The sequence below is a fragment of the Condylostylus longicornis genome, unplaced genomic scaffold (assembly GCF_029603195.1).
Source record: "Condylostylus longicornis isolate FDR11 unplaced genomic scaffold, ASM2960319v2 ptg000143l, whole genome shotgun sequence".
NCBI lineage: Eukaryota > Metazoa > Arthropoda > Insecta > Diptera > Dolichopodidae > Condylostylus > Condylostylus longicornis.
In genome coordinates, this window is record NW_026578111.1 from 394,736 (window position 1) to 421,341 (window position 26,606).

At 29.6% G+C, this 26,606-nt stretch overlaps 1 protein-coding gene across 1 annotated transcript in view; it reads left to right on the plus strand.

The window, feature by feature from the left end:
• The window catches only part of LOC129615667 (uncharacterized), a 53,020-nt gene extending 37,204 nt beyond the window's left edge, over positions 1-15,816 (plus strand). The window contains exons 2-3 of the mRNA XM_055530993.1: positions 15,538-15,662; positions 15,717-15,816. Of these exons, the coding sequence (XP_055386968.1) occupies positions 15,538-15,629 (92 nt within the window). The 3' untranslated portion in view covers positions 15,630-15,662; positions 15,717-15,816. The remainder of the gene's footprint in view (positions 1-15,537; positions 15,663-15,716) is intronic.
• Positions 15,817-26,606: the final 10,790 nt, after the last annotated feature.

Consider the following 26,606-nt stretch of genomic DNA (forward strand, 5'->3'; position numbering starts at 1 on the left):
TGAACCGTTAAGTATTTTTTAACAGCCGTTTGACTGTTAAAAATACGTATGAGATCCATATCTGGATCCTCCTTTTCTTTCTGGGCCTGAGATACATCAAACCCAATTGAAAAACAATCCAAAATTTGGATGCTGTCTTGTTGTTGTTGTTGATGATATTTTTGCTGTCGCTGTTGTTGTTGCGGTTGTTGTTGTTGTTGTTGCGGTTGTTGTTGCGGTTGTTGTTGTTGTTGATGACATTGTTGCTGTTGTTGTTGTTGTTGATTCAGCTCTGCCTTTTGATGACTCATCCTTTTCCGTTTTGGGGTAGTCATCAAAATTTGGCTTTCTTCATAGGTCAAGTCAAACGATTCCATTTCTATTAGGTATTGATATATATTTTTTCTTGATAATAGAAATGCGACTGTTGAATATTTAGAAAATTCTAAGAGTATTTATACAAAAACTGAGCATATAAAATCTTCCATAATCAAATACAATTATATGCATTACAGTTTTTTCAATTAGAAATCATAATTAATTTTATTACAAAATGACAGGATATTTTTTTTTTAAGATGATTAAAACCACAATGTTGCAAGTTTTCCTATTTTTAAAATAGTTTCAATACAAAGTTGTTGAAGGATTTTTTCTTTAAATAGGATCTTAAGCCAAAAAAAAAAACTTTTAAACCATAATTTATGTATCACGATTAAACTATAATTTTGAAGTGTACAATGCAATTGATTGCACCGCATTTGGTGTTTATCTTTTCAATTAGAAATCATCATTTATTTTTATACATTTCAGATGATTAAACCTGAATATTTCTATTTTTAATGGATTCTAAGTCTAAGGTTTAATTAACTGAAATATGATTTTGCTACAATGTAACAATTAGTTTTTTTTTATTACTAATATAATAAATTTGAATCCGTTTACAGCCAGTATAGTTTCGTATTTTCGAATAAAAACATGGCGCGCAAATTTGTTTTAAAAAAATTTCTACAATTTTTTCGAGAAAATTCAAAGGCGTATACCATCGAAAGTGAAAACATATCCGTCATAAAACGGTTCAATATTCAAGGTCGCGTAATAAAATTTAAAGTTAAAGCAGCACCATCAGAGCTAGAGCCAATTGATTGGTTCAAAAACGCAATTGAACAAGTTTTGAGATACATTCTTGAAGGAGTTGACCCCAAAGATCAAATAGGATTGACATTTTGCGATGAAAGTTTTGAACACAGAGGACCGGGATGGGTGAAATTCCAGGAGGCGAGAGAGCTTAAATTTGAAGACGTGTGGAACATCATATCAAATATTTTTCAGAGTAACTCTGAAGGTTTAAGCTCTGATAAATTTTGTATAACAGCAACATGTGTTAAATTACCACAAGGAACCGGTAAAACTTTAAAATACACAAATTTTGATGACGAATGCAAACACTGTAGAGGAGTTATTACAATTTCAAACAGAGATAATTTATGCTTGCCTCGAGCTTTAATTGAAGCGATTCATCAAGTCGAAAAATCTGTAGATTATAAACAAATAATAAAAACTAATTCAAAATTGCAAACGAAAAAAGCCACAGAACTTATTGAAAATGCAGGTCTTACAATTCCTAGCAAAGGGTGCGGGGTCATCGAACTAAGCAAATTTCAAAAACATCTATCTAATTATAAAATAATAGTATATAAATATGGTACAAAAGGAAAAGATGTAATATTTGAAGGATTAGGAACAGGGAAAAAATTAAATCTTTTATTTCACAAAAACCATTACAACGTGATTACGTCACTTACAGCAGCATTCAGTTGTATATATTATTGTGAAGATTGTCATGTAGCGTATAATAACAAAAATGGACATAGATGTACTGGATCATGTCCGTGTTGTCAAAAATCACCACCATGTGATAAAAATTTGAAAAATATTATGTGTAATGATTGTAACAGAAAATTTAATGGTCAAGAATGTTTTGATAACCACAAAAGTTCTAGTTCAACTACAATAAGTATTTGCGAACTAATACATAAATGTTTCAAATGTTTAAAGGTCTACAAAAAAGATAGACAACACATTTGTGGTGAATATTTTTGTAAAATATGCAATAAGTACGTGGAAAGTAACCATTTATGTTATATCCAACCAAATAAAAATCAACCCAATTTAAAAAATTTCTTGTTCATTTTTTATGATTTAGAAACAAAACAAGAAAAGATTTTTGAAGAAAAACTTGCAAAACATAATAAAACAGTCATTAAACAACATGAAACAACTTTATGTGTTTTTGAGCAAAGGTGCGATCAGTGTATTGATATTGTATCTTTATATTTATGCGCAAATTGCAAAATTAGAAGAAAAATAATTGAAAAAGGAAATATTATAGAAACTTTTCTTAACTACATATTGGAAATGAGAAAAAAGTTTAAAAATATTATAGTAATTGCACACAACGGACAAGCTTTCGATCATCAGTTTATTTTGAATTTTATTTTAGAAAAAACATCCTTACAAACTAAACTGATAATGAGGGGTACAAAAGTAATAATGATGCTATTGGCAAATATAAAATTTATAGATTCGTTAAATTATTTTCCAATGGCTTTGTCGAAATTACCAAAAGCTTTTGATCTACAATTTAATATGAAGAAAGGGTATTTTCCGCATCTTTTTAACACAGCGAAAAATGAAAATTATATTGGGTATTTACCCTCTGTAGAATATTACAATCCAAACGACATGAAAGTAGATGAGCGTGAAACCTTCTTAAAATGGTATGAAGAAAATAAAAATAAAATGTTTAACATTAAAAAAGAAATTATTGAATACTGTGTCAATGACGTTACCATTTTAACACAATCTTGTTTAAAATTCAGAGAAATGTTCTTGAAGCAATGTAATGTTGAACCATTTCTAGAAGCAACAACAATTGCATCTGCATGCAATCTTGCATTTAGAAGAAATTTTTTAAAAGAGGACACAATTAGTTTAATTCCTAAACATGGATACAGAAACTCAGACAATCAATCAAAAATGGCTATTCAATGGTGAGTATGGGAAGAAGAAAAAAGAAATATTAGCATCAGACATACAGCAAAACAGAAAGAATCATTTGTTAACGGTATAAAAGTGGACGGTTTTTGTTCAGAAACTAATCAAGTTTTTGAATTTTACAGTTGTTATTATCATGGACACCCTACTTGTATACCACATAACCGAAATAACAGTTTGCAAGACGATTCAAATGATACAATGAACACGAGGTATGAAAGCTGAAAGATTACGAAAATTAGGTTACGATGTTATTGAAATGTGGCAATGTGAATTTAATTCATTAATTAGTAAAGAAGAAGCAAGTTATTTAAAAAATCATCCGTTAGTCTACAACTATTATAAATGTAAAGAGGAAGAAAAAATAAAATATATAGATATTTGCTCGTTATACCCTTGGGTTTGCAAGTACGGAAAACTTCCTATTGGTCACCCGTAAATTTATGTCGGGGAAAGTATTTGTTCTACTCTAAAACTAAATAACATGGATGGGATTCTTAAATGTAAAATTTTACCACCAACGAACTTACTACATCCCGTTCTCCCACTAAAACAAAACAACAAGTTAATGTTTTCATTATGTCGAAGTTGTATTGAAGAAAAATGGCTTGAAGAATGTTGTCCACATTCAGATGAGGAAAGAGCTTTAATAGGAACATGGGTAATTGACGAAGTTGTAAAAGCTATTCAAAAAGGTTATAAAATGTTAGAAATTTATGAAGTTTGGGAATACCAAACTACAAAATATGATAAAAAACATGGGCTCATTTACAGATATGATGAACAAATTTATTAAAATTAAACAAGAAGCTTCAGGCTGGCCATCTAAATGTGTCACTAATAACGAAAAAGAAAACTATGTTAAAGATTTTTTTGATAAAGAAGATATTCAATTGGAGCATGAAAAGGTTTCCAACAATCCTGGCTTAAGATCATTTGCCAAATTAATGTTAAATTCATTTTGGGGCAAATTTGGTCAAAGAGAAAATTTAGAAAAAACATCAATCATAAACCAGCCTAGAGAATTGTACAACCTGTTAACAAACCCATCTATAGAAGTTTGTTATATTTTTCCGGTAAATGAAGAAAACATTATAGTTAATTGGCAGTACAAGGAAGAAGTAATGGATTCCTTACCAACAGTAAATGTGTGTATTGCTGCTTACACAACAACTCAGGCGCGATTAAAACTGTACAGTTACTTAGAAAAACTTCAAGAAAGAGTCTTATATTACGATACTGATTCCGTAGTGTATATCAGTCGTAAAGGGGACTATGAACCTTCAGTAGGAAATTTTATTATTCAATAGGTGACATGACAGATGAGTTAGAATGTTATGGTAAAGATAGCTACATAACAGAATTTGTAAGCGGTGGCCCCAAAAATTACTCATTTAAAGTATATAGTACAAAAGATAAAGAAGAAAAAATTATATGTAAAGTTAAGGGTTTTTGTTTAAATTATGAAGCTTCACAAAAAATTAATTTTAACACAATCAAAGAATCTATGTTAAACCCGAAAGCAGACAACGAAATTTATATATTACCACAAAATATTGGGCGCAACAAAGAACACAAAGTACTAACGGTTCCAGAAGTAAAAGTATATCAACTGAAATCAGAAAAACTCAACTTTGCTGTAGATGGTAGCTCCCTTCCTTACGGATATAAGAGGTTAAAACAAAAATAAATTTGTAAAATATAAAAATATAAAAATAAACTAAAAAATAAAAAAAACAAACAAAATAATTACTTTCTCCAATTTTTATTATTGTACAAAGGTCGAAAAATAAAACTATGTATATAATATGTACTATGTTTTAAATAATACTATCTTTATTGATCCATGTATTATGATCGTCGCTGAACCCCAACCATTTTACGAAAACTTTATTTCTCTGTTTTTAATAATTTTTTCTACTAGGTAAGCATCGGGATATTTAACAGAAGTAAGTTCTTCGTTATAGAAACCACCAGAAATAGTATTGTCTTTATAGTCAACTAATTGATATGTAATGGGATATGTTTTATTTACTTTAGCGATTTTAAAAATCTCAGTAGACCAGTTAGGTTGATAACCTTTTCCAAAATGCTTTTTGTATTTATTTATCCTTACATAATCACCAATTTTATATTTACTTTTTTGAAAAATTTTAGGTTCCATATAGATATTTCTTAATAAATATTGTTCATTTTTCTTTGTAACTTCTTCAGGTGAAATTTTTATTTTCTTATGTTTTGTTGAATTATACTTCTGTATTAATGATGATAAAATATGTAACCATTTATAATTTCCATTTAAACTAAAGGTTTTCCACATCATATTTTTTAATGTTCTATTAAATCTTTCGACAATTGATGCTTTCATTTCGCTGAATGTGTGATAATGATTAATTGCTTTTTCTTTCATATAATTTTGGAATTTTGAATTAAAAAACTCCTTGCCTTCGTCAGATTGAATATTTTTGGGAATTGATTTTGATCTTTTAATTATTAATTTTAAAGAGTTTAAAACATTTTCAGCATTTTTTGTTTTTACAGGTTCTGCGTAAGCGTATTTTGAAAATATATCTATAGCTGTTAACATGTATTTATATCCTCTATTGAATTTAGCGTAGGGTATCATTTCAACTAAATCTATTTGCCACGTATCATTTATTCCCTTTTGCTTGAATTTTCTTCTGAGATATCGTTTTCTAGCTGGTCTATGTATCTCCGATACTATTTGAGATTTTGACATTTTTTTTATACCAGTCAATCAATTTTGCAACTTTAATTTTGTATTTTTTTATTGTATAGCATTCACAAGTATCTGGTCCAGATGTAGTATCGTCGTACGCCCAAGGGCAAATAGTAAAATGGCTTCCGTGTATCGAACTAGTTAATTGTAATTTATGTTTAAATGTTTTCAAGTAATTGTTTAAATATAAAATTTGATTCTTATGTTCTTCCAAAATAACAGAATCATATACATTTAAAAACTCGTTGACATCCATTTTTAAAATAAGAAAAATAAAAAGGATTCGATTATTTATATAAGCCGTTGCAGTTCAATAAAATGAACAAAGTCAGTATTTTTATATTTAAGCATGATTCAAATAAAAAACTTTAGTATACATCAATTTATAATCGTAGCAGCATAACTGTAACGAATTTTCCAGTTTTACTAAAGAAATAAAATGGATACTCAATCACCAAGAGGGGATGGGGTTTCAATTATGTTCAATAATGAAGAAGAACCAATTCAGATACCAAATTCATTTTGCTGGAATTGCTATAAATGTCTTATGCTGTATATGGTATTTTTATGTTTGCTTTTTATTATTTTTACAATTACTCATGTTTTAAATAACACAAAAATAATGTAAATAAAAGAAAAAATAAAATACAAGTAACATATTAGTCTAGTAGCATAGTGCTTTTATTTATTTCTAAATATTTTTTTATCTTATTTTTAAGTAAAAATGGAATTTCATAAAACAATCTAGAATAATTACATTGAAAGTTAAATCGATCTAATGGTATATAAATTTCACTTTTTAGTATGATTTCATTGTTTTCTACACATTGTCTTATATATTTCCTTACATAGTCTTTTACACCTTCTTCAGCCTTGTGGTTGTAATCCATTACCAAATGAATAAAATCAATTAGGATATGAAATTCATCCATCTCTTCGCTCCTTAACACGAAAGTTTGTAAATTTTTTGTTTTTATTCCAAATTGTAGACAAACGACCTTGTTATTTATAAATTTTTTTTTTTACTTTGTTTGAAATTGCTGATAAAATTCCACCCAATCTTCATAATTTACAGAAATTTCCTTTTTTCCAATACGGTGTATTGAAATGGTTGCTTCTAATAATTCTACGTGGAATCCTATTACTACTTTTACAGTATGTGTTTTGTTTAAAAAATAAGTATACGCCAACAACATGTTTTAAGAAACACTGATTAAGTAGTGCTGATCTAGCTATCTGTTTTTAAACTGCATTTTAATTGAGACATTTCATCTTTTATATAACATGATTTCTAGAAACACATCTCTGAATATTCTGCTTTCCAAATATTTTGTGAAATTTTCTTAAAACTATTTGATCATTTTTAATATAGTTGCGTTTCTTATATTCACGTAAAAAATTATTCATACTTATACCAAAACATCTATACCATGCATACACGCAACAGTATTCTCCACAAACTTCTGAAAAGGTGCTATTGTAATTGTTTGTCATTGAAAACAATACATTTATCTTTTAAAAAACTTAAAATTTCCTTTTTATTTGGTAAACCTCCATAAGAATCAAAGTATTCAACACAACCATATTTTGGAATATATATGGCTAACCAATGTTCGCCAGGATCTTTTGCTTTATCAGTATTTATAATTATAAGGGAAGATCTTTCAAGGTTTTTTGGTATTTGATCTAAAGCAAATACACCTCTAAATTTTTTTCTTGTATATTTATTGCAATTTAAATATTTTATAATATCTAAAGTATTCATAAATTTAATTCACTTAAATCATAAACTGTACTGTTTTCTTTAATGTAATGCGAAATGAAATCTTTTTTGATTTTCCGTTAGTCAATATCACATTGAATTTTTTTAATATTTCTTTAAGTTCATAGTTTATATTGTCATTAATCAAAGTTCCAAACGAATAGTTTTCAAAATTTTCATATATTAGTTCCTTAGTTGGAAATTTGTAAGAAAACTCCTTAACAATTTTTTTGCATTTTTCTTGAATCCCAACTAAGCAAATATCTTTCACAAATAAGGTATTCTTGTCGTCACAACAAAACGTTATATCAACAAGTGCATAAGACGATGACGTCATCTTGAATATTAAAACCATTTATGCAAATGTTCTATTTATAGGTTTGTGAAAATATTTCTATTTTTGTCAATTTCAACACTTGCATCAAATTCTCCATAGACAATAGCAGTCAATACAGATGATTGCGCTTTAGATAACCTTGCCTCAATTCTAATTGTACCTTGATTAAATAGACCCTGACATATCTCATTTCCTGATGCATCTGGTGTCAAATCGAAAGCCAAAATGAAAAATCCACTACTAAACATAGATTTTGATATTTGATGTCCTTTGTCATTATGATAAATTCCTGTACCAAAAAAAAAGTGTATGGTATGCACGAGTATGACAATTATTTTCATCTGAAAAACTTGTTTCAATTGCTGTGTTTGGTACTTGTACACCATTTACATACAATACAAATTGGGACATATCAAAATGTCGAAAATTATATGGATTTTTTGATCTTTTTCTAGAGTAGCCAACATTTTCTGTAAGGCAAAAAATTATGGTGTTGGGTAATTGCCCAATGAAGACATTATCAAGTGAAATAGTTGATGTATTAGAAGGAATTGTAAAACTTTTTACTTCAACACGCTTGTAATTGTACTTGGCATTCGATTTTTCTAGAACAGCATTATGGGCTAGTAGCACACTTGGGTTTATTGTTACGTGCTTCATAAATAATGTAGCTTCCAAAATTTTTAACTGAGATTCATCAGCGTCGTCTGCAAAAATATAAAAATCTGGTTTTTCAAGTGTTAAAGTAATTCTCACATCAACGTTGTTTATTAAAAGAGTCGGTTGGTTAAACATATCCAAAAGTAGTTTACCCATTAGTTCTACGATATTGCTGTTGTGATAAAGTTTTTGACGTTCTTTTGATCCATTATTATCTGGTTTTGCTATGTTTGGCTTATCTAAACACCATCCAGCATACTCTAAATGAGTAGTAGCGGCATCCGTACCATAATTTAATAATGATTCAATGTATGCTCTGTAATGATAATTTCCATCTGACGGGGTAATACTTTTTCCGTTAAATTGAACATTACACTGTTTTATTATTGAGTGTAGAAGATTATTCACTATACTTGGTTGGGCCAATGTTTTTCCGTCGGCACCTTTGTCGTTATTCCAATGGTTTCCATCTTTTTTTACAATTTGTACCTTTAATCTAAGATATGTAGAAGATAAATCTCTGTATGTATCACCATGACCTAATGAGACAAATTCAATAGTTGATGGATTATCTAAAGAAGCAATAGGATTGTATGAAACTTCTTCAGATCTTAAAATACTAGATTGAATTGGCTTTGTTCTAAAAATATCCAATTCTGATTTCATACATTCAATCATAATTAATCAAAAATATCAACTTTTTTTCTTTTGCTATTAACTTTTCGTCGCTTTGAAGCAAAATAGTCGATTTTTTTAATGAGGCTCCTTTTCACAGTTTTTCTTTTTCCAGATCCATACATTTCGTTTAATTTACGAACTGCTCCACGTCTCACATTTTTTAAAATTTCTTTACCCCGATCCTGAACTACTTCTCTTATATTTGCTCCAGTTGCAATATCAGATAGAGCATTCATACTGGAATTAATTGCTTCATTTTTCAATATATTAGCTCCGGAGACAAACAAAGGTTTCAAATATTTAAAAAGCCCCTAAAAAAAACTTCCCAATCCTCGACCTCTTTGATAGGCAAGGGCATAATGAAGTAAGGGGCCGATATCATCAAGCCCTTTATTAGATTGAACTAAATAATACTTATAATACAATCGTTCCATAATATAATAGAAAAGTAATATAATTTTTGCTTAATACCTTTTATTTATACTTTTTTGAAATGTAATACAATTTTTGTAGGAATATTACTATTGGAAAAATTTATTTGTTTACCATATTTATCACATAACATAATAGAAATATTATCAAAAAATTTATTTTCAACTGGAAAATAATGAATATATTTATGTAAATAATGTATATAAATAATGAATATTATTATTGTTCGTAAACACCTTAAAGTATTGTCACCGACATTGGTTCTATAATGTCACTGTATACAAACATAATATCTGATTTATTTACTGGTATAAAATATAAGGTTTCTAAATAAGACTTGTACAATTGCACAATTCTGTCTTTATATTTTTTAAAATCGGGGTATTTCATTAAAATTTGATTAAAACATTCTTTGATAAAAACATCAATTGACCAATTGGTTTTTACACCTATTTTTATGTCAACTTCTGGATCGCTGACACATATTTTGACCACTTCACCAGTGTATTCAGTTGGTTCTCCAGATTTTATGTAACTTGAGTTTCTTGAAATATAATCAAAAATTTGCCATATAAGTTGACGCTCACGTTCCTTTTTTGTATATCCTGCATCCGGTTCTATATTTTGTATGAGTGTAGGTAAAACAAAAGTTTTCCAATCACAATTGATTTGTTATTTCCTATATGGAATTTCCGTACTTAATGTCCAAATTTTTTAAAAACAAATAAAAATATTTCAGTCAACCTTTACAGATATAAATTGTAAATATATCTTGACAATCTGATTATAAAATTAAATCCTAGCAAACTAGCTGCAGAAAATTTTTGATACATGTATGAACTATAATTTGGCACTGCGTTACCGAATTTTCTGGTGCTACCCAGCTACTCAGGTACCCGGAAATGCCAAGACATATCACTAAAACTTCTAGAAGAAAATTTTTGCTAAAGTGTTACCCTTCATGCACTTTAAAAAGCTTTATTATTTCAAATATTTTAAATTAGTACTTAGGCTTGTATGGCAATTATCCAAACCTGCCAAGCTATTTCATAGAAACTTTCGAGACATACCTGAACTGTAATTGAACACATGACTATCATTAGTTTTTTAAATATTTAAAGTAATCTTCTTGAGTGGCATAGCAACTGACCGAATCCATGGTTCGAATCTTTTCCCTAAAATTAGGAACAATCCCTGGCAAAAAAAAGAAAACAATTTTTTAAAGTTTGGTGGTGTTTTCTCTTTCATGAATAATTATTCAAAGCAACAAAGGCACTTATCAAAATCAACGCAGAATCTTCCGCTTAGCGGGAATATATGTTTAAACGTCTATACAGCAGAAAACTCTTTCAAGTGATTACGAACTTCGTACCGAATTATTGGTGTAGTAAAAACCATTGTTCAAATTCTTTCAATCTAATTAGGTTAAATGTTCATATTTAACGTATGTTTTATATTTATTTTCCTATTTTCGCAGTATAATCATTTTTTTTAATAAAAGTATATGACAAATAATAGGACATAGAGAAGAAATTTTTTTGTTTAAGTTTGTGCTATTTTGATTCATATCCATAAATTTTTGATCCAAGTCACAACTCTTAAAACAGCAATAAAACATAAATTTAAGAATTGCCATCGTTTAGTTTTGAAATAAAGTGTTGTTAAACTTCAAACGCGATTTTCTCGATTCAAAAGTCATGGCGCATGGATCAAAATAGCACTCAGCCGACGAATTGCCATTTTGTCTAATATGTGACATTTCGTAGATAAAAAGGAATGTGTATGTAGGTGTTTAATATAAATTTTTTTATATGTAACAACGTCGCTAAACAAGGGATACCTGTACACGTGAAAATATCAATTTTACGCGTGATAAATCGCATCTTAATTCAAAATGGCGTATGCAAACACTGCGAAGTAATTGACGTTGGAATGACGTTGAGCAAAGCTCAAATAGAAGGAGTACATAAAGAAACCGATATCTTGACTCGAGGAGAAATGCAAGAAGTTTAAATGGCTTTTTTAAATGGCGTTCTTTGTTGTCATTATATAACAAAGTTTTGGTATATAATCAAATATTTAAGCCTGTCTGGGCTTACGGTATTCAATTATGGGGCTGCGCTGCGCAGACTCATATTCAGTCTATTCAAAGATTTCAAAATAAGGTATTCTGAGACATTGTAAACGTCCTTGGTATATCCAAAATGCCGATATACACAGGGATCTCAGGATCCTAATTGTCGCAGACGAAAATAAAAAGTAAGCAGCCAATCATAAAATGCGTTTATCAAATTATGTCCACAGCGAGGCGGCTCGATTGGTTGACATTCAAAAGTTTGTTAGGAGACTTAAACGTACGAGACCTCTCGAGTTAGCTCAAGGTTTTTTATTTGGAACAATAAGTACTTAGTACGATATTGTGGCAGATCAAAGACTGGCAAATAATCAAAAAAGTGGGACCACAATTAATGGTTTGTCGTTTCCGACTGCTTTTATAAATTTATTTTGAGGAGGGTGTTTTTTAGTGGATCAAAGTTCCACACTACTGCTTTTCGTCTGCCAGTGTCTTTCGAGATGTTTCTTTCTTCCTCCCAGAAAAAAAAACAAAAAAACAACTTTATATTACAAGAAACACAAACCAAGAAATAAATAATACTTTATATTATTAGAAACACAAACCAAGAACGAGAAATAAATAATATTCGAAAATATAAAGATCTCACACATTTTTGGTTCGAAAAACCGAAATAAGCTTAAATAAATGTCAGCTTTTATCAAAGACATCAGATGTTTAGTGGCATCTGAATATTAATGCTTCATTTGTTATTGTTTTAAATATTATGTTTCGTCAGCAGGTTTTAAAAAAATATAGATACACAATTTACATACGTATGTGCTTAAAATTTCAATTTTATTATTTGAGCGAAAAACTATAAAATGCTTAATTCTAATACATTCATATGTACATACATATATTTGAATAAAATTATTATTTTGTTTTTACCTAAACCTTTTCTTTATTTGAAAAATTTATTTCTATATAAAAAAAAGGTTTAGGCAAAAACAAAATAATTAAATTTTATACAGAAATTTTTTTTGTTTTTTACTGTATGACCCATTATAACGCCAATTTTAAACTCTACAATTTGAACATTTCGATTTATATATAGTGAACCATTTTAACATACTTATTAATATTTGAATAAAAATAATTTCATATGGTTAAGTAATAATCAACAAAAAATAAAAAAAACCTAAAACGCACAAAAATTAATAACATTATTTACGAGTGCAGTAGTTTGATTAAATTACAATATACAAAAAATTCTTTCTTTTTTTTTGTAATATTTTTTTTTACGTTTTGTCTATGGCCGACTTAAAGTGCTTATTTTTCATTTTTTGAACTTTTTTGTTTAAGTACATTAACTTTTATTTTTGTTATAGGTCATACAGATTAATCAAGAATTTAAATATACATATTATATTATATAGATCTTTCATAATCTAATTAAAAGTTTTAATATCATATTGACTTTTGTATTAGGTTTGGTTTTAATAATTTTTTACTTTGAATATATTTTTCAAATGCGACTTTCCTTCTTTTCTTCTTTGAGGTTATTGTCAAGGCAAGTAAATCCATCGATGCCAATTGTGAGATTTTCTCTCATTTTTGCAATTAATTGGTGACAATGAGGTAAGAAGTTCCGAATTGTGTATGGCCTACATGAGGGAAATTAAAATAGAAAACCTTCAAACTGTACAAGAGGAGATAAATGCTTGTAAGGCGTTGATTAAAGGTAAATTTGACTCTGCACTAGATGGGTCAAGTAGCTTTCGCAACAACAATAACTTTGTCCAATTAACTGGCTTCTCTTCTGGACTGTGATATGTTCTAACGGAAACTTGGTTGTCCCCTTCCATGAATTATCTTGAATTATTCGACTCTTCTTTTTCTGTTTATATAAAGGACCGACATGCACTGTTCTGTATATATGTTATGTTCTGTATATAAAGGACCGATATGCACTTCTCTTGCAGGGACACACACCACAAATTAATCGCTGTTAAAAACTCGTTATCAGCTAGTATTATTGAAATTCAAAACTCCGATGATCTTGAAATCATCACATTTAAAATTGAGCTGAATTCCAAAACGCTTTTCTTAGTCAGTTGCTATTTACCGCCTAAGTCAAATAATGAGTTATATGCAAAATTTTCTTCGACAATTGATTATGTATGCCATTTTCATAACCCGGAGGATGAGGTTTTTGTTTTCGGAGATTTTAATCTCCCCAAAATTAGGTGGATGACTCATGATGAGGAACCATTTTTGATATCAATTGACCGTTCTAGTGAGTTGGAGTTGTCCTTTGTATATACCTTTCATCTAAATAATTTGCAACAAATATCGTCAATAACAAACCATCAATTGAAGCAACTGCATCTAGTCTTTACTTCCAATTGGTACAACTGTTTACCTTTAACTGTCCCGGATCCGTTAGTTAACGACTTCTCTTCAGTATTTAACTTTACGACTTCACTTCAGTATTTAACTTTACTGATATTGAGTCTATGACGGGTAAGTTTTACGAAATCATTTTTGCTGCATTTGAATTGTTTATTCCAGTGTTGAAAACAAAAGATACTGGCTCTGGCCCTCCATGGTTTTCACAAGAGTTAAGGGTATTTCGCAACAAAAAGAATAAGCTGTGGCGCAATTATTTCTCCACTAAAGGCGACAGGGACTATGATAATTTCCGATTGTCGTAAATTATCTTTTCCGTCTCTTTTTCATCTTTTCAATGAAATAATGACGACTTTCGGCACATTGATAACTGTCCTAAAACTACCTAAGGTTTTTGAGTTGATGGTATGTGACAATATTTATTTCCATTGTATGCCATTAATTAGGGGGTGTCAGCATGGCTTCTTGAAAAAGAAATCCACGGTGACTAATCTAGTGGAAGTCATGACAGTTTTCTCAAATAATATGGAAAATGGGTATCAGACGGACGTAATTTACACAAACTTTAGCAAAGCCTTTGACGTACTACCACATGAAATTATTATTTTACAATTGAAACTCTTAGGATTCCCTGACAACTTCTTAGCCTGGATAAAGTCATATCTCTCTGGCAGTACTTACAGAGTCCTCTTTCGTTCAGCAATTTCCTCGCCTCTTTCGTCTAATTCTGGTGTACCCCAGGGTAGTCACTTAGGTCCACTGCTGTTAATAATTTCAATTAATGATGTTATGAAAAGTTTAAAAAAAATAAGCTCTACAACTGATGCGATGTGTCTTCAGAATGATCTTAACCGCTTCTACGGCTGGTGCTGAAGTAATAACCTAAAAATCAATGTCAGTAAATGTGCACAAATGTGCTACTCTAGGCAAAAGGGGCTATTGTTTACAAACTATACTTTTAATAGCCAAGCTCTTAGTCGAGTTGATTCAATAATGGACCTGGGTGTTTGCTTTAATAGCAAGTTATCATTCACAAACCACTACAATCATATTATATGCAGATCAAGCTCGATGTTAGGTTTCGTTAAAAGCTGGTCAAAGGAGTTTAATGATCCTTATGTCTTAAAGTGTCTCATGCCTGATCCATCCTCATCTTGAATATGCTTCACAAGTATGGTCACCTTATTACGATATACATATTAATAATATCGAGTCTATTCAAAAAATTTTTTTGAGGTTCGCACTGCGCCTTCTTTCTTGGGAAGACCCCATCATTCTTCCCCTTATGAGCACAGACTGAAATTAATTGACCTACCCACACTGGGTAAAAGATTTGACGTCGCAGATTTGTTATTCATTTTCCAGCTTACGAAAACTGACTTAATATATCCCGACATTTTAAATAAAATTGTGATTAATTCTAACCTTAGGTCTCGATCCAGTTGGAATGGGAAATATGAACCTGTCAGCAGAACGCTGCGTTTATGCAACAAACACAAACACAGACTTGACTTTTCACTGAAGAAAGACGCGATGAAAAAGCTTCTATTTATAAGTATTCTATTTTAAGTATAACCCTTTTCTTTATTTTAAAAAATTCTTGTTTTAGCTTTTCATTGTTTATATTCATATTTAATGGAGTATTATTACTAATAAGTTTCATTTTGTATAATTTTTAAATTTAATTTTTAAGTCAAAAATTTGTTCTGTCTAAAAAATATGTATCTGTATATGCATTCTTTAATTTTAAGTTATGTGAAATGTTTGAGCTAAACATAAATAAATAAATAAATAATGATAATAATGATAATAATAATAATAATAGTATTAATGACAATACTAGCAGTGATAACAACAATAATAACATTAATATAACATTAAAATAACAATAATAACGGTCGTACCGGTCGTGGCAACAGTAAGAAATGGCGAGTATCCTAACTTTGTTCGTGGCGCTACTGTTGCAGGCATAAATACAGTTTACTCATCTGCTGAAACCTCTTCTCAAATGCCTTTCAACCCACTTGTACGAAAAAGTCCTATGCAACCGGCGATAATGTTTATGTGCTATCGCGCTTTCTTAATTATAATGTAAAACTTTTCCTTGCCTATTTGCACAATACGGCTGACCATGTTCACCACGATTGCAAGACCAGACTTAACCTAAAATTTTTTATAGAGGGTGCAGGTCTTCCTGCGGATTACTCACAGCTGATGGATATTTCTAAAAAATTTCATGAGACGATGAATATATCGTCCAAGGAGGTTGATAGGGATCTTGAGACTTTTCGTGACCACATGAGGAGTAGGCGTGTTGGCTACCTACTGCGGATAAGGGAATTCAACTACAGGTTTTTTCGTCCCTCAACTCCCTCAAAATCTTGCTCAAAATGTTAGTAAACATGTAAAATCTTTTCGAAATAATTTGATTTCGGTTCACCAACCGGATCTTGGTAGCATTCCAATATCTTTAGATAATATTTCAATTTATTATGAAAATTTTCGAGGCCTTAGGATTAAAACTGGGGCTGTTTTACTGAATTCTTCCATAATGGAATGCGAGGTTTTTGCTCTGACGGAAACTTGGTTGACTCTTTCTGTTAATAACTTAGAACTTTTTGGGCCAGCTTTTTCAGTATTTAGAATCGATCGTTTGAGGAATGCTTCTCTAGAACATGGTTCTAAGGGAGGTGGGGTACTTGTTGCAGTTAAAAACTCATTTTCCGCTACTATTTTCGATTTTTTGGAGGAGATTGCGGCTAAAATTGAAATAACTTCTAAGCTTCCCAAAATAACGTGAACGACACATGATAAGGAACCATTTTTGGTTCCAACAGATTTTGGTGGCGAGCTGGAGTTATCTTTTGTGGATCCCTTTCACTTGAATAACTTACAGCGAATTTCGTCAGTTTTGAACCATCAATCGAAACAATTTGATTTGGTTTTTATTTCTGCCAAATCTATTGGTTAAAGTTGACTCCTTTCATCTCCAATATCTTTTTCATATTGTATTAACGGTCAACAATGTATGGTCGAGTCCCCTTCCTACCGTTTTGATTTTAAAAGGGGTATTTTCACAATGCTAAATGATTTCTTTTTTGCTTAGTATTTTTCTTCAGTTTGCATAGTTCAAATGCAGCAAATAAGTTTTATGAAACCTTATTTGCTGCATTTGAATTATTTATTCCAACTATGAGGAATAAGGAATTCCAACTATATAATACAGCACGGTTTTCGGAAAAAGAAATCAACGGTGACTAATCTGGTGGGAGCGTTCTGTTTTTGTAAATAAAATGGAAGATGGGTGTCAAACGGATGTAATTTACACTGATTTTAGCAAAGCCTTTGACGTTTTACCACACGACGTAATTCTTTTGAAATTGAATTTGTATGGTTTTCCCAACAATTTTCTAAATTGGGTTGAATCTTATCTTTCTGGAACGAAATAGAGGGTCCTTTTTCGTTCATCGGTGTCGCCCCAGTTGTGGGTAGTTCTGAAGTTCCCCAAGGCAGTCACCTGGGTGCATTGCTCTTCATCATCGCTGTTAATGACGTAGCGTTCGTTTTGGATTGCAGTGGAGTGATATTTTATGCTGATGATATGAAAATTTTAAAGAGGATTCAATCTGTAAATGACGGAGTTTCTTTACAGCGTAATATGGATAACTTTTACAGGTGGTGTACTAGTAACAACTTGAAGAGACATCCAATAATATTAAATTATACTTTAAATGGTTAAATTATTAGTAAGGTTGATTCAATTATGGACTTAGGGGTTTGCTTTGATAATAAGCTTTCATTCGCCAATCACTACAGCTATGTGGTTGGCAAGGCAAGCTCTATGTTGGGATTTATTAAACGCCGGTCAAGGGAGTTTAATGACCCCTATATTTTGAAGTCCTTATATTAGTCTCCGGCTCGTCCCCTTGAATATGCCTCACAAGTTTGGTCACTTTTTTACTATATTCATATTAATAGGATTGAGTCGGTTCAGAAGAATATTTTGCGATTTGCGCTTCGTCACCTTCCTTGGGTGGATCCTATTTTATAAGGACAGGCTCAAATTGTTTGATTTACCCACTTTAAGTAAAAGACGTGATGTCGTGGACGTGATATTCATTTTTCAACTTATGAAATCTGATTTGATCTCTCCCAATATTTTTAATAAGATCGTAATCAATTCTAATATTAGGTCTCGTTCTACTGATTTTTTTATAGTTCCGTTTTATAGAACTAATTATGGAAAAAACGAACATGTCCGTAGAATGTTGAACCTGTGTAACAATTTCAAGAACATACTTCATTTCAATTTAACCAAGGACAATATAAAAAAACACTTATTTGCTTATTGATAACTCATCCTTTTTCTATACGATTCTAACTTAATTAATAATAATACATGATTACAAAAAATTATACAAAAAGCATTTTTCTTAATTTAGAACGCATTACAAAATTATTGTTAAATTTGCTTATCTTTAAAATACTTATAGTAATTTTAGTAACACTTATAGTAATTTTAAAACATTTAAAATACTCAATATGCAAACCAAATGTTAGTCGTTACTCATTGTGTTATATAAGGTTTAAACGCAATGTAAAAAAAAACAATAATAAAAATTAAATGAAACATAAACGATTTTAAGTTGATCGATCCTTTACATTAATGTTTTTAGGTAATAAATTTTGTTTGGAAATATGATATCGTAAAAAAAATTATTGAAAGAAAGAAAAAAAAAATAAAAAAGAAAGAAAGCGACGATTGACCTTATTACTTAATTTGTGGTGGATAATCTAAAAGAACGATATTTGTATTATTAGAATTATTAGGAGTTTCAGTACTATGAGAGGATGGAGATGTAAGTCCTCCCGCCTTAAGATTCGTTATTTAAGAATTTTATTTTAACGTTTATTTAAGAATTTTCTGTACGGGGTTTTTTGCATAGAATTATTACTATTATGAAAAATGCTATAAAAACAAGAACCAGTTGTGGCATTCGAGGCAAGGTTTGTATACCACCTCCAAGTATTATCTGTTTTTATTTCCTGGATATATTTAGTATTATTAACGTGATTATAATACAAATTTTCTAGATGGATTTCATTGACAATTTTTTCTATAGTAATACTTCGATCTACATAAGGCAAGATTTTACTGTAATACTCTTTTTCGATATTTTCAAAGCGAATAGAGATAATTGAAATTTTACAATTTGTAAATTTAATAATATTATTGCCTTTAATAGGAATGTTTTGTAGATTTTTTCCACAATTGTTTAATAATAGTGTTTCATTCAAATTTTTTTTAACTAGAACTGTATCTGATATCATTTTAATTTCTGGTGAAGTATTTTTCTGATAAAGACATTGCATTTGCTTTGTATTACGTAAATTTGATTTACACTTATCTTGAAATGATCATAAATCTTTTTTCATTATATCCTTTTTATTTACATTTTTAAAAATATTTTGTTTACATGTTCATTAATATTAATATTGAGCTCTTAAAAGTTATTTTCATTAGAAATTTTTTCTACAATTGTTTGAAAACAAGTTTCTCTAGTAAATTTTTGAATAGATAACACAAAAATAATTGCATTTTCTTCGAAAAGCACAAAATTCTTAATAAAAGGAAACATTTCACCTGTAATATTTTGATCTTTTATTTCTTCTTGAGTTATAATATTTTTTGATAAAAATTCTAATTTGCTGGTGAGAACAATTTCTTTAGTATCAGATATTTGTTTTGTTAGTAAGTTTATATTTTCATTTATTTCTGTTTTAATTATAAAAAATTTTAATTCTTCATTAACGAGTTAAAGGCAGAAAAATTAATTAAAAAATTTTTCTCCTCGAACTGGACTCGAACTAATGACCTATCACTTTCTAGGCGGACGCTCTACCAACTGAGCTACAGAGGCATAAAAAAATTGCCGACGAAATGTTCTCTACACTGCTTTATACTGTAATCCACATGATTACTAAGAATTTGTTTTCATTGACTGCTACATACAATGTACTATTGAAACACACAGTAATAAGAACATATATATTTATAGGACTGTGTCTATTACACTAATTATATTATGAATTTTACTAATACAACATCAAAGTTGTGAAATTAATTTACTTATTCTTCTTCTTCTTTCTTAGCATTACAGCCCTCTGTGAGCCAAAGCTTCCTCAGCTATTCTCTTCCATTCACTTCGATCTTGAGCCAACGTGCTATAATTTCTAATATTCATGGTACTTAGATCCGCTTCAACCATGTCCAGCCATCTACTTTTGGGTCTTCCTCTCGCTCTCGTCCCCTGCTCGCGATGCATGAAAATTCTTTTTAGTGTTGTTTCGCCTGACATACGAACCATGTGGCCCAGCCAACTTATTCGTTTGGATTTTATAAATCGAATAATGGTTCGATTTCGTATTAATGCTTCAAGTTCATGATTATATCTTGCTCTATAAATATTGCCATTCATTCTCACTGGTCCGTATAATCTTCTTAGTATTTTCCTTTCAAAAATTGATAGCATTTTGCAGTCTGCAACCTTTAGGTTCCATACTTCGCATCCGTAAGTAAGAATAGGTCTTATAAGTGTTTTATATATTTTGTATATATAGGTCTTATAAGTGTTTTATATAATTTACTTATTAATTACTATTATTAGTGATTATTACACTAATAATTTATCTTAGTAATCATGTGAATTACAGTATAAAGCAATGTAGAGAATAATGTTAACTTCTATTTTGTTAATACTTTTATAACTATGTATTATTTCTATTTCTGACTTTTGGAAAAGGATACAGCCATTACCCTTTGTTACCGGGTTTACTTCGATTTCCGACAATGCCAACGTATAAAGTGGTATAATTAAGATAAGTAAAAGTTTTAAGATACAAAAAGAAAATAGTGAATGAGTATAAAGTAGAATAAGAAAAAAAAATAGTGAATGATTAACGGAAAAATAATTAGAATTAACTTTCAAACTTAAGTTTTCTTTTGAATTGATTAGCATAACGTGGTAAAGGTTCTTCATTTATCTTAAAATGTTTTTGACTAGTATGGGTAATATCTACTTTTTTATGATAAATTTATTTATAAAAGTTTCTTTTATCTTAATTATTAAATTATGAATGATTTGGTATTGATCTGGGGTGATTGTTCTGTTAAGGAAATCAATAGAACTTCGCCCAGTGGAGGAGTGAATTGTCTTATTATAAGTATTCAGACTTTTAATTATTGGATCTTCGTTCAATGGTGTACGTTGTTCTTTTTCGATGATACTCAAAATTCGAAGATGTTTATTCAATGTGTTATGAAATCTTTCTATATCTGCGTTACTAGTCTTATTATTAGGTGTTACGAAGTGGATGTCTATACCTTTACTCTAAATTATCCTCGTCAGCTGACTGAATAGTTGCTGGAGTAGAAAATGCATCTTCAACATTATTTTCATTTGCCTTAATTTCCATGCGGGGAAGCGCATCGGCGACATGATTTTCCTTCCCTTGTGAATATTCAATGACAAAATTGAACTCCTCCAATTTAATCTTCCATCTTTGCAATTTATTGTTGGGTTTTCTTAAATTATGAAGCAATTGCAGCGGCTTGTGATCAGTAAGAATTAGAAATTTGCAACCGTATAGATATGGGCGGAAGTATTTGGTAACCCAAACTGTAGCAAGTAATTTCTTTTCAATGGTTTAATACTTGGTCTCATGTTCATTAAGGGTGCGACATGCAAGGCAGATGAGGCGGTTCTCCTGAGAGAGAACTGCTAAGAGCAGCATTACTAGCATCAGTGGTCAAAATAAATTTTTTGGAAAAATTGGGATACATTAAAATTGGATCTGTAGTAATTAGAAGTTTTAATTTATTACAAGCTTCCTTATATTCAAATTTATCAACATTAATTTGTTTTCCTTGTTTTAAACAAACAGTCATAGGTTTGGCAACCTTTGCGAAATCTTTTATAAATTTTCTATAGTAACGCACCGATCCGAGAAAACTTTTTATTTGTTAAGTTGTCCTAGGAATTGGAAATTTGTTAATTGCTTCAATTTTATTGGGATTGGGTTTTATTCCCCCTGGGGTTACTATATGGCCCAAAAATTCTGTTTCTTGTTTCATGCATTCGCATTTATTAAGTTGTATTTTTAAATTAGCGTCTTTAAGTCTTTTTAAAATTTTCTGTATATAATCGAAATGTTCTTCGTTATTAGTGTTAAAAATAAACATAACACTGTTTAGCTATGAAATCCTTCAAAATAGAGTTCATAAGCTTCTGAAAAGTCGCAGTGGCATTTTTTTAGACCGAATGGCTTTCTTACAAATTCGTAATGTCCACCATTCTTACTAAATGCGGTCTTCTTTATGTCTTCTTTTTCTACTTTTATTTGATGGTTAAATCAAAGGTTGTAAAATATATAGAACGATTTAATTTATCTAAGATGTCGTCTATATTAGGTATAGGAAACCTATCATCTACAGTGACGTTATTAAGTTTCCTACAATCAATGACGAAACGCCATTTTTGTTCGCCGGAGGAATCTAGTTCTTGGGTAAAACCCATATTGGAGCTGAATATGGTGAATCACTTTGTCTAATTTTACCCCGCTGTAGTATCTCATCGATTTGTTTATTCACTTCTTGGAGTTGCACTTCAGAGCAACGGTAAATTTTTGTGTAAATCAGAACTTCATTAGGAATTTACTAATACAACATGTAATTGTTAAATTAATAAGTAATGTGCTTATTACACCAATAATATTAACTTTAATGGAAATTTCTTCATTAACCGTATTTCTTTTGTGTTTTATTTCGTGAGTGTAAATTAAATCATCACCTTCCTGATAAAAACCTTTACGAAATCTCTTCAAATTTCTCAAGAGATCGTCCCTAGTTTTATGACCAAGATGACCAAAACTTATACTATTTTCACCCCGAAATACCTCATTATTTAAAATATTAATTCACCAATGAGCACAGGAACTTGGTAATCACCCTCTTCATTTACGCTGAAGTAAAGTGGAATTTCATTTCCAGTCCCTAACCTTAGCATCTTATTTTTAAATTCAATCTATGATTGTAAAGATAAAAGTATGTTATTCCCTATTAGTCCGTCAAATCTTTCATAAAAATCGAATTCTACGAGTTCCATTTTGTGTAATGAGTCAAACTTGAGAAAACTGTCTATCATAACTTTCGTATCACAACTAATAGTGTCACTTAATTTCTTAATTTTAATAGGGCTAATTTTGGTTTTAAAAGTGGCATTACAAATTTTGGAGTTAATGATGCTCACAGAAGTACCAGTATCGATCATGAATCTTAAAGGCCTAAGTTTTCATTGAATATTTATATAGGGTAAGTTTGGCTGGGCCTTGATTCCGAGGCAGATATTTGAAAATTTTCTAAACCACTTTGTTTGTTAAATTCAGTACAAGTACAATTTTTTAAACAACCCGAATCTTTTATTTCTAAATTATTTGTCCTCTGAATTGTCGACGGTGATGGATCAACATCCATCGGTTGGGCCGAGAAGCAACATTATTTCTAATATTATCATTATAGTTTTTGTAACTAAAATTACGGTTAGCAGAACTGCCATAATTGTGATTGTTATTTGGGAAATAATTTGCACGGTTAATATTATAACGTGAATTATTTCCACCATTATTATCAAAATTAAAATTTTTTTGATTTTTAGAGTAATTTGACTTTATTCTTTGATTATTTACGGGGTTAGTGTTGTTAGTATTATAACTTTTATTATTGTTGTTAATATTGTTAGTATTACTGCAGGAATATGATCTGTTATTTTTGAAAAAATTTTTATTATTATTTGAATTTTTATTTTTATTAGTATTAAAATTATACGGATTGAAATCCGCCTAATTGCCTCCATAGAGGACTTCAATAGCATCGTGTAGTGATTATTGAACGCATTGGTTCAGGTAATTTTTCCTTAAATATTCACAATCCGGTTTGGATATTGGTATGATATAACTTTATTACTTATTTTACGTAAACTTTTTTTTATCTCATTATAGAGATCAACACTGGTTGTTTTAAATTTTAACTTTCCAACTCTTCAAAAAGTTGCAAAGCTGTTTTTGTTTCCCCAATATTGTCTATTAAAATTTTTTTCATTTCAAGTCAGTTTACAACGTGATTGATTAATTTAATGATCTCCCTAGCTCTATCTGTTAACTTAGCTTTAATCCTATTCATTAAAATAACATGACTATTCTGATCATACTTGACTATTAAAGGTATTATGTTTTCAACTAAATCAATAAATTTATATAAATATTCTGACTTACGGTTGAAGTCTGTGGTCCGCTATATACGTCATTAGGGCTAATGTTAGGGTCAGATCCGATGTGCTTGGTTTTGAACGTGGGGGTGCATCACCGTGTTGTTACTGATGGTGGTAGTGTTGTTGTTGGTTTAAGCCGGTTGATCAAATTTAGATGGTGCCAACATGCTTGCAATATTTTTTGGTGTTTCCATATTAATTTTTTTTTTTGTTATTGTTAATCTTTTAATTTTTCTCTATTTATTATTAAAGTTTTTTTTTGTTTTTGTATAATTACGGTACCATCGATTTACTAGTCGTACTATTTATTAAATTTCCATTTCATTTTATTTACTTAATATTTTTCCCACTTTAAAGCCATAGTACTTTAGTATTCTATTTTATTTAATAGAATTTTAACAGAAATTTTTTTGTGTTACAATAATTATTATTATATTATATTAAACAATATAATATTATTATTACGTTAAACAAAAATAATCTTTTTTTATCCTATCGAATCTGCGCCAATAACGTTCAAAGGTGCTGCACAGAAAAAAATGACGATTAAAAAAACAAAACGGTTTAAATTTCTTTTATTCGATCGAACTGATCGTTTTATTGGTAACAAGTAAACTGAATTTCTTTAATTTTACAAAAATTCAAAACGTTCTTAAAATTACAAAGATTACAAAAAATTATACAAAAAGCATTTTTCTTAATTTAGAACACATTACAAAATTATTGTTAAATTTGCTTATCTTTAATATACTTAACACATATAGTAATTTTAAAACATTGAAAATACTCAATATGCAAACCAAATGTTATACACATGTCATTGTGTTATATAAGGTTTAAACGCAATGTAAAAAAAACAATAATAAAAATTAAATGAAACATAAACGATTTTAAGTTGATCGTTCCTTTACATTAATGTTTTTAGGTAATAAATTTTGTTTGGAAATATGATATCGTAAAAAAAATTATTGAAAGAAAGAAAAAAAATAAAAAAGAAAGAAAGCGACGATTGACCTTGTTACTTAATTTGTGGTGGGTAATCTAAAAGAACAATATTTGTATTATTAGAATCATTAGGAGTTTCATTATTATGAGTGGATGGAGATGTAACTCTATATTTGAATGAAATTATTATTTTGTTTTTGCCTAATTTTTTTATAATATTTATCTGTTATATATTAAAAAAAATAAAACAAAAAATTTTAACTAAATATAATAAAAAAAAATTTTCAAAATAATCCAAAAAAATAAAGTCCGACAATATCCGGTCAAGCACCGATCTAACAACCTTTTAGTTAGCAGACTACCACGCTACCCACCAGGCTACCCAGTACCTTGAATTTGCTTTTACAATCCTATAGAAGAAAATGGGTCTGGGAAAGAAGTTCATCTTTCAACAAGATAATGACCCAAAGCACACAGCTTTAAATACTAGACTTTGGTTTTTGTATAATTGTCCCCGCTACCTCAAAACGCCACCACAGAACCTTGATGTGAATCCTATAGAGAACATATGGTCCATTTTCAAAAACAAGGTCAAAAATTACAATATTAGAAACACAAAAGACTTAAAAGAAGCCTTAAAAGCTGAATGGTGCACAATTTCAACAAGTTTGACTACAAATCTTGTAAAATCAATGCCACGTCGTCTTGAATTGAAGCTGAAAGGATTGCGATTTTATGAAAGTTGAATGATGTGTGAATACGAATTTGACACCACCGAAAATTTTTATGTTTTGTTTTTGTTTATAAAATGAATTGATTGTTGTTTTGTTTAAAATAAAATATTTTTAATATTACTTTTTTCGAGTATAACTTATATTAGTGCTTTTCGAGTGTAACTTAATTTTTTTCTTAAAATTTAAAGAGAACTTAAAAAAAAAGAGGAGTACGGGCACGGGTTTGACATACTGTACATTCATAATTATGTATGTTTGTACTTAAAATTTTATTTTTAATTATTCGAACGAAAAATTTTAAAAAGTTCAATTCTAATACATTCATATGTAAATACATATATTTGAATTAAAATATTATTTTATTTATGCCTAAACCTTTTCTTTATTTGGAAAATTTATTTTTGTATGTTTACTCCCATGATTTAATAATTATGTGGTCCCAAAAAAATCAAACATTGGAACTTTTTAGTCCCGAAATAGCTCTCTGTTAAGATT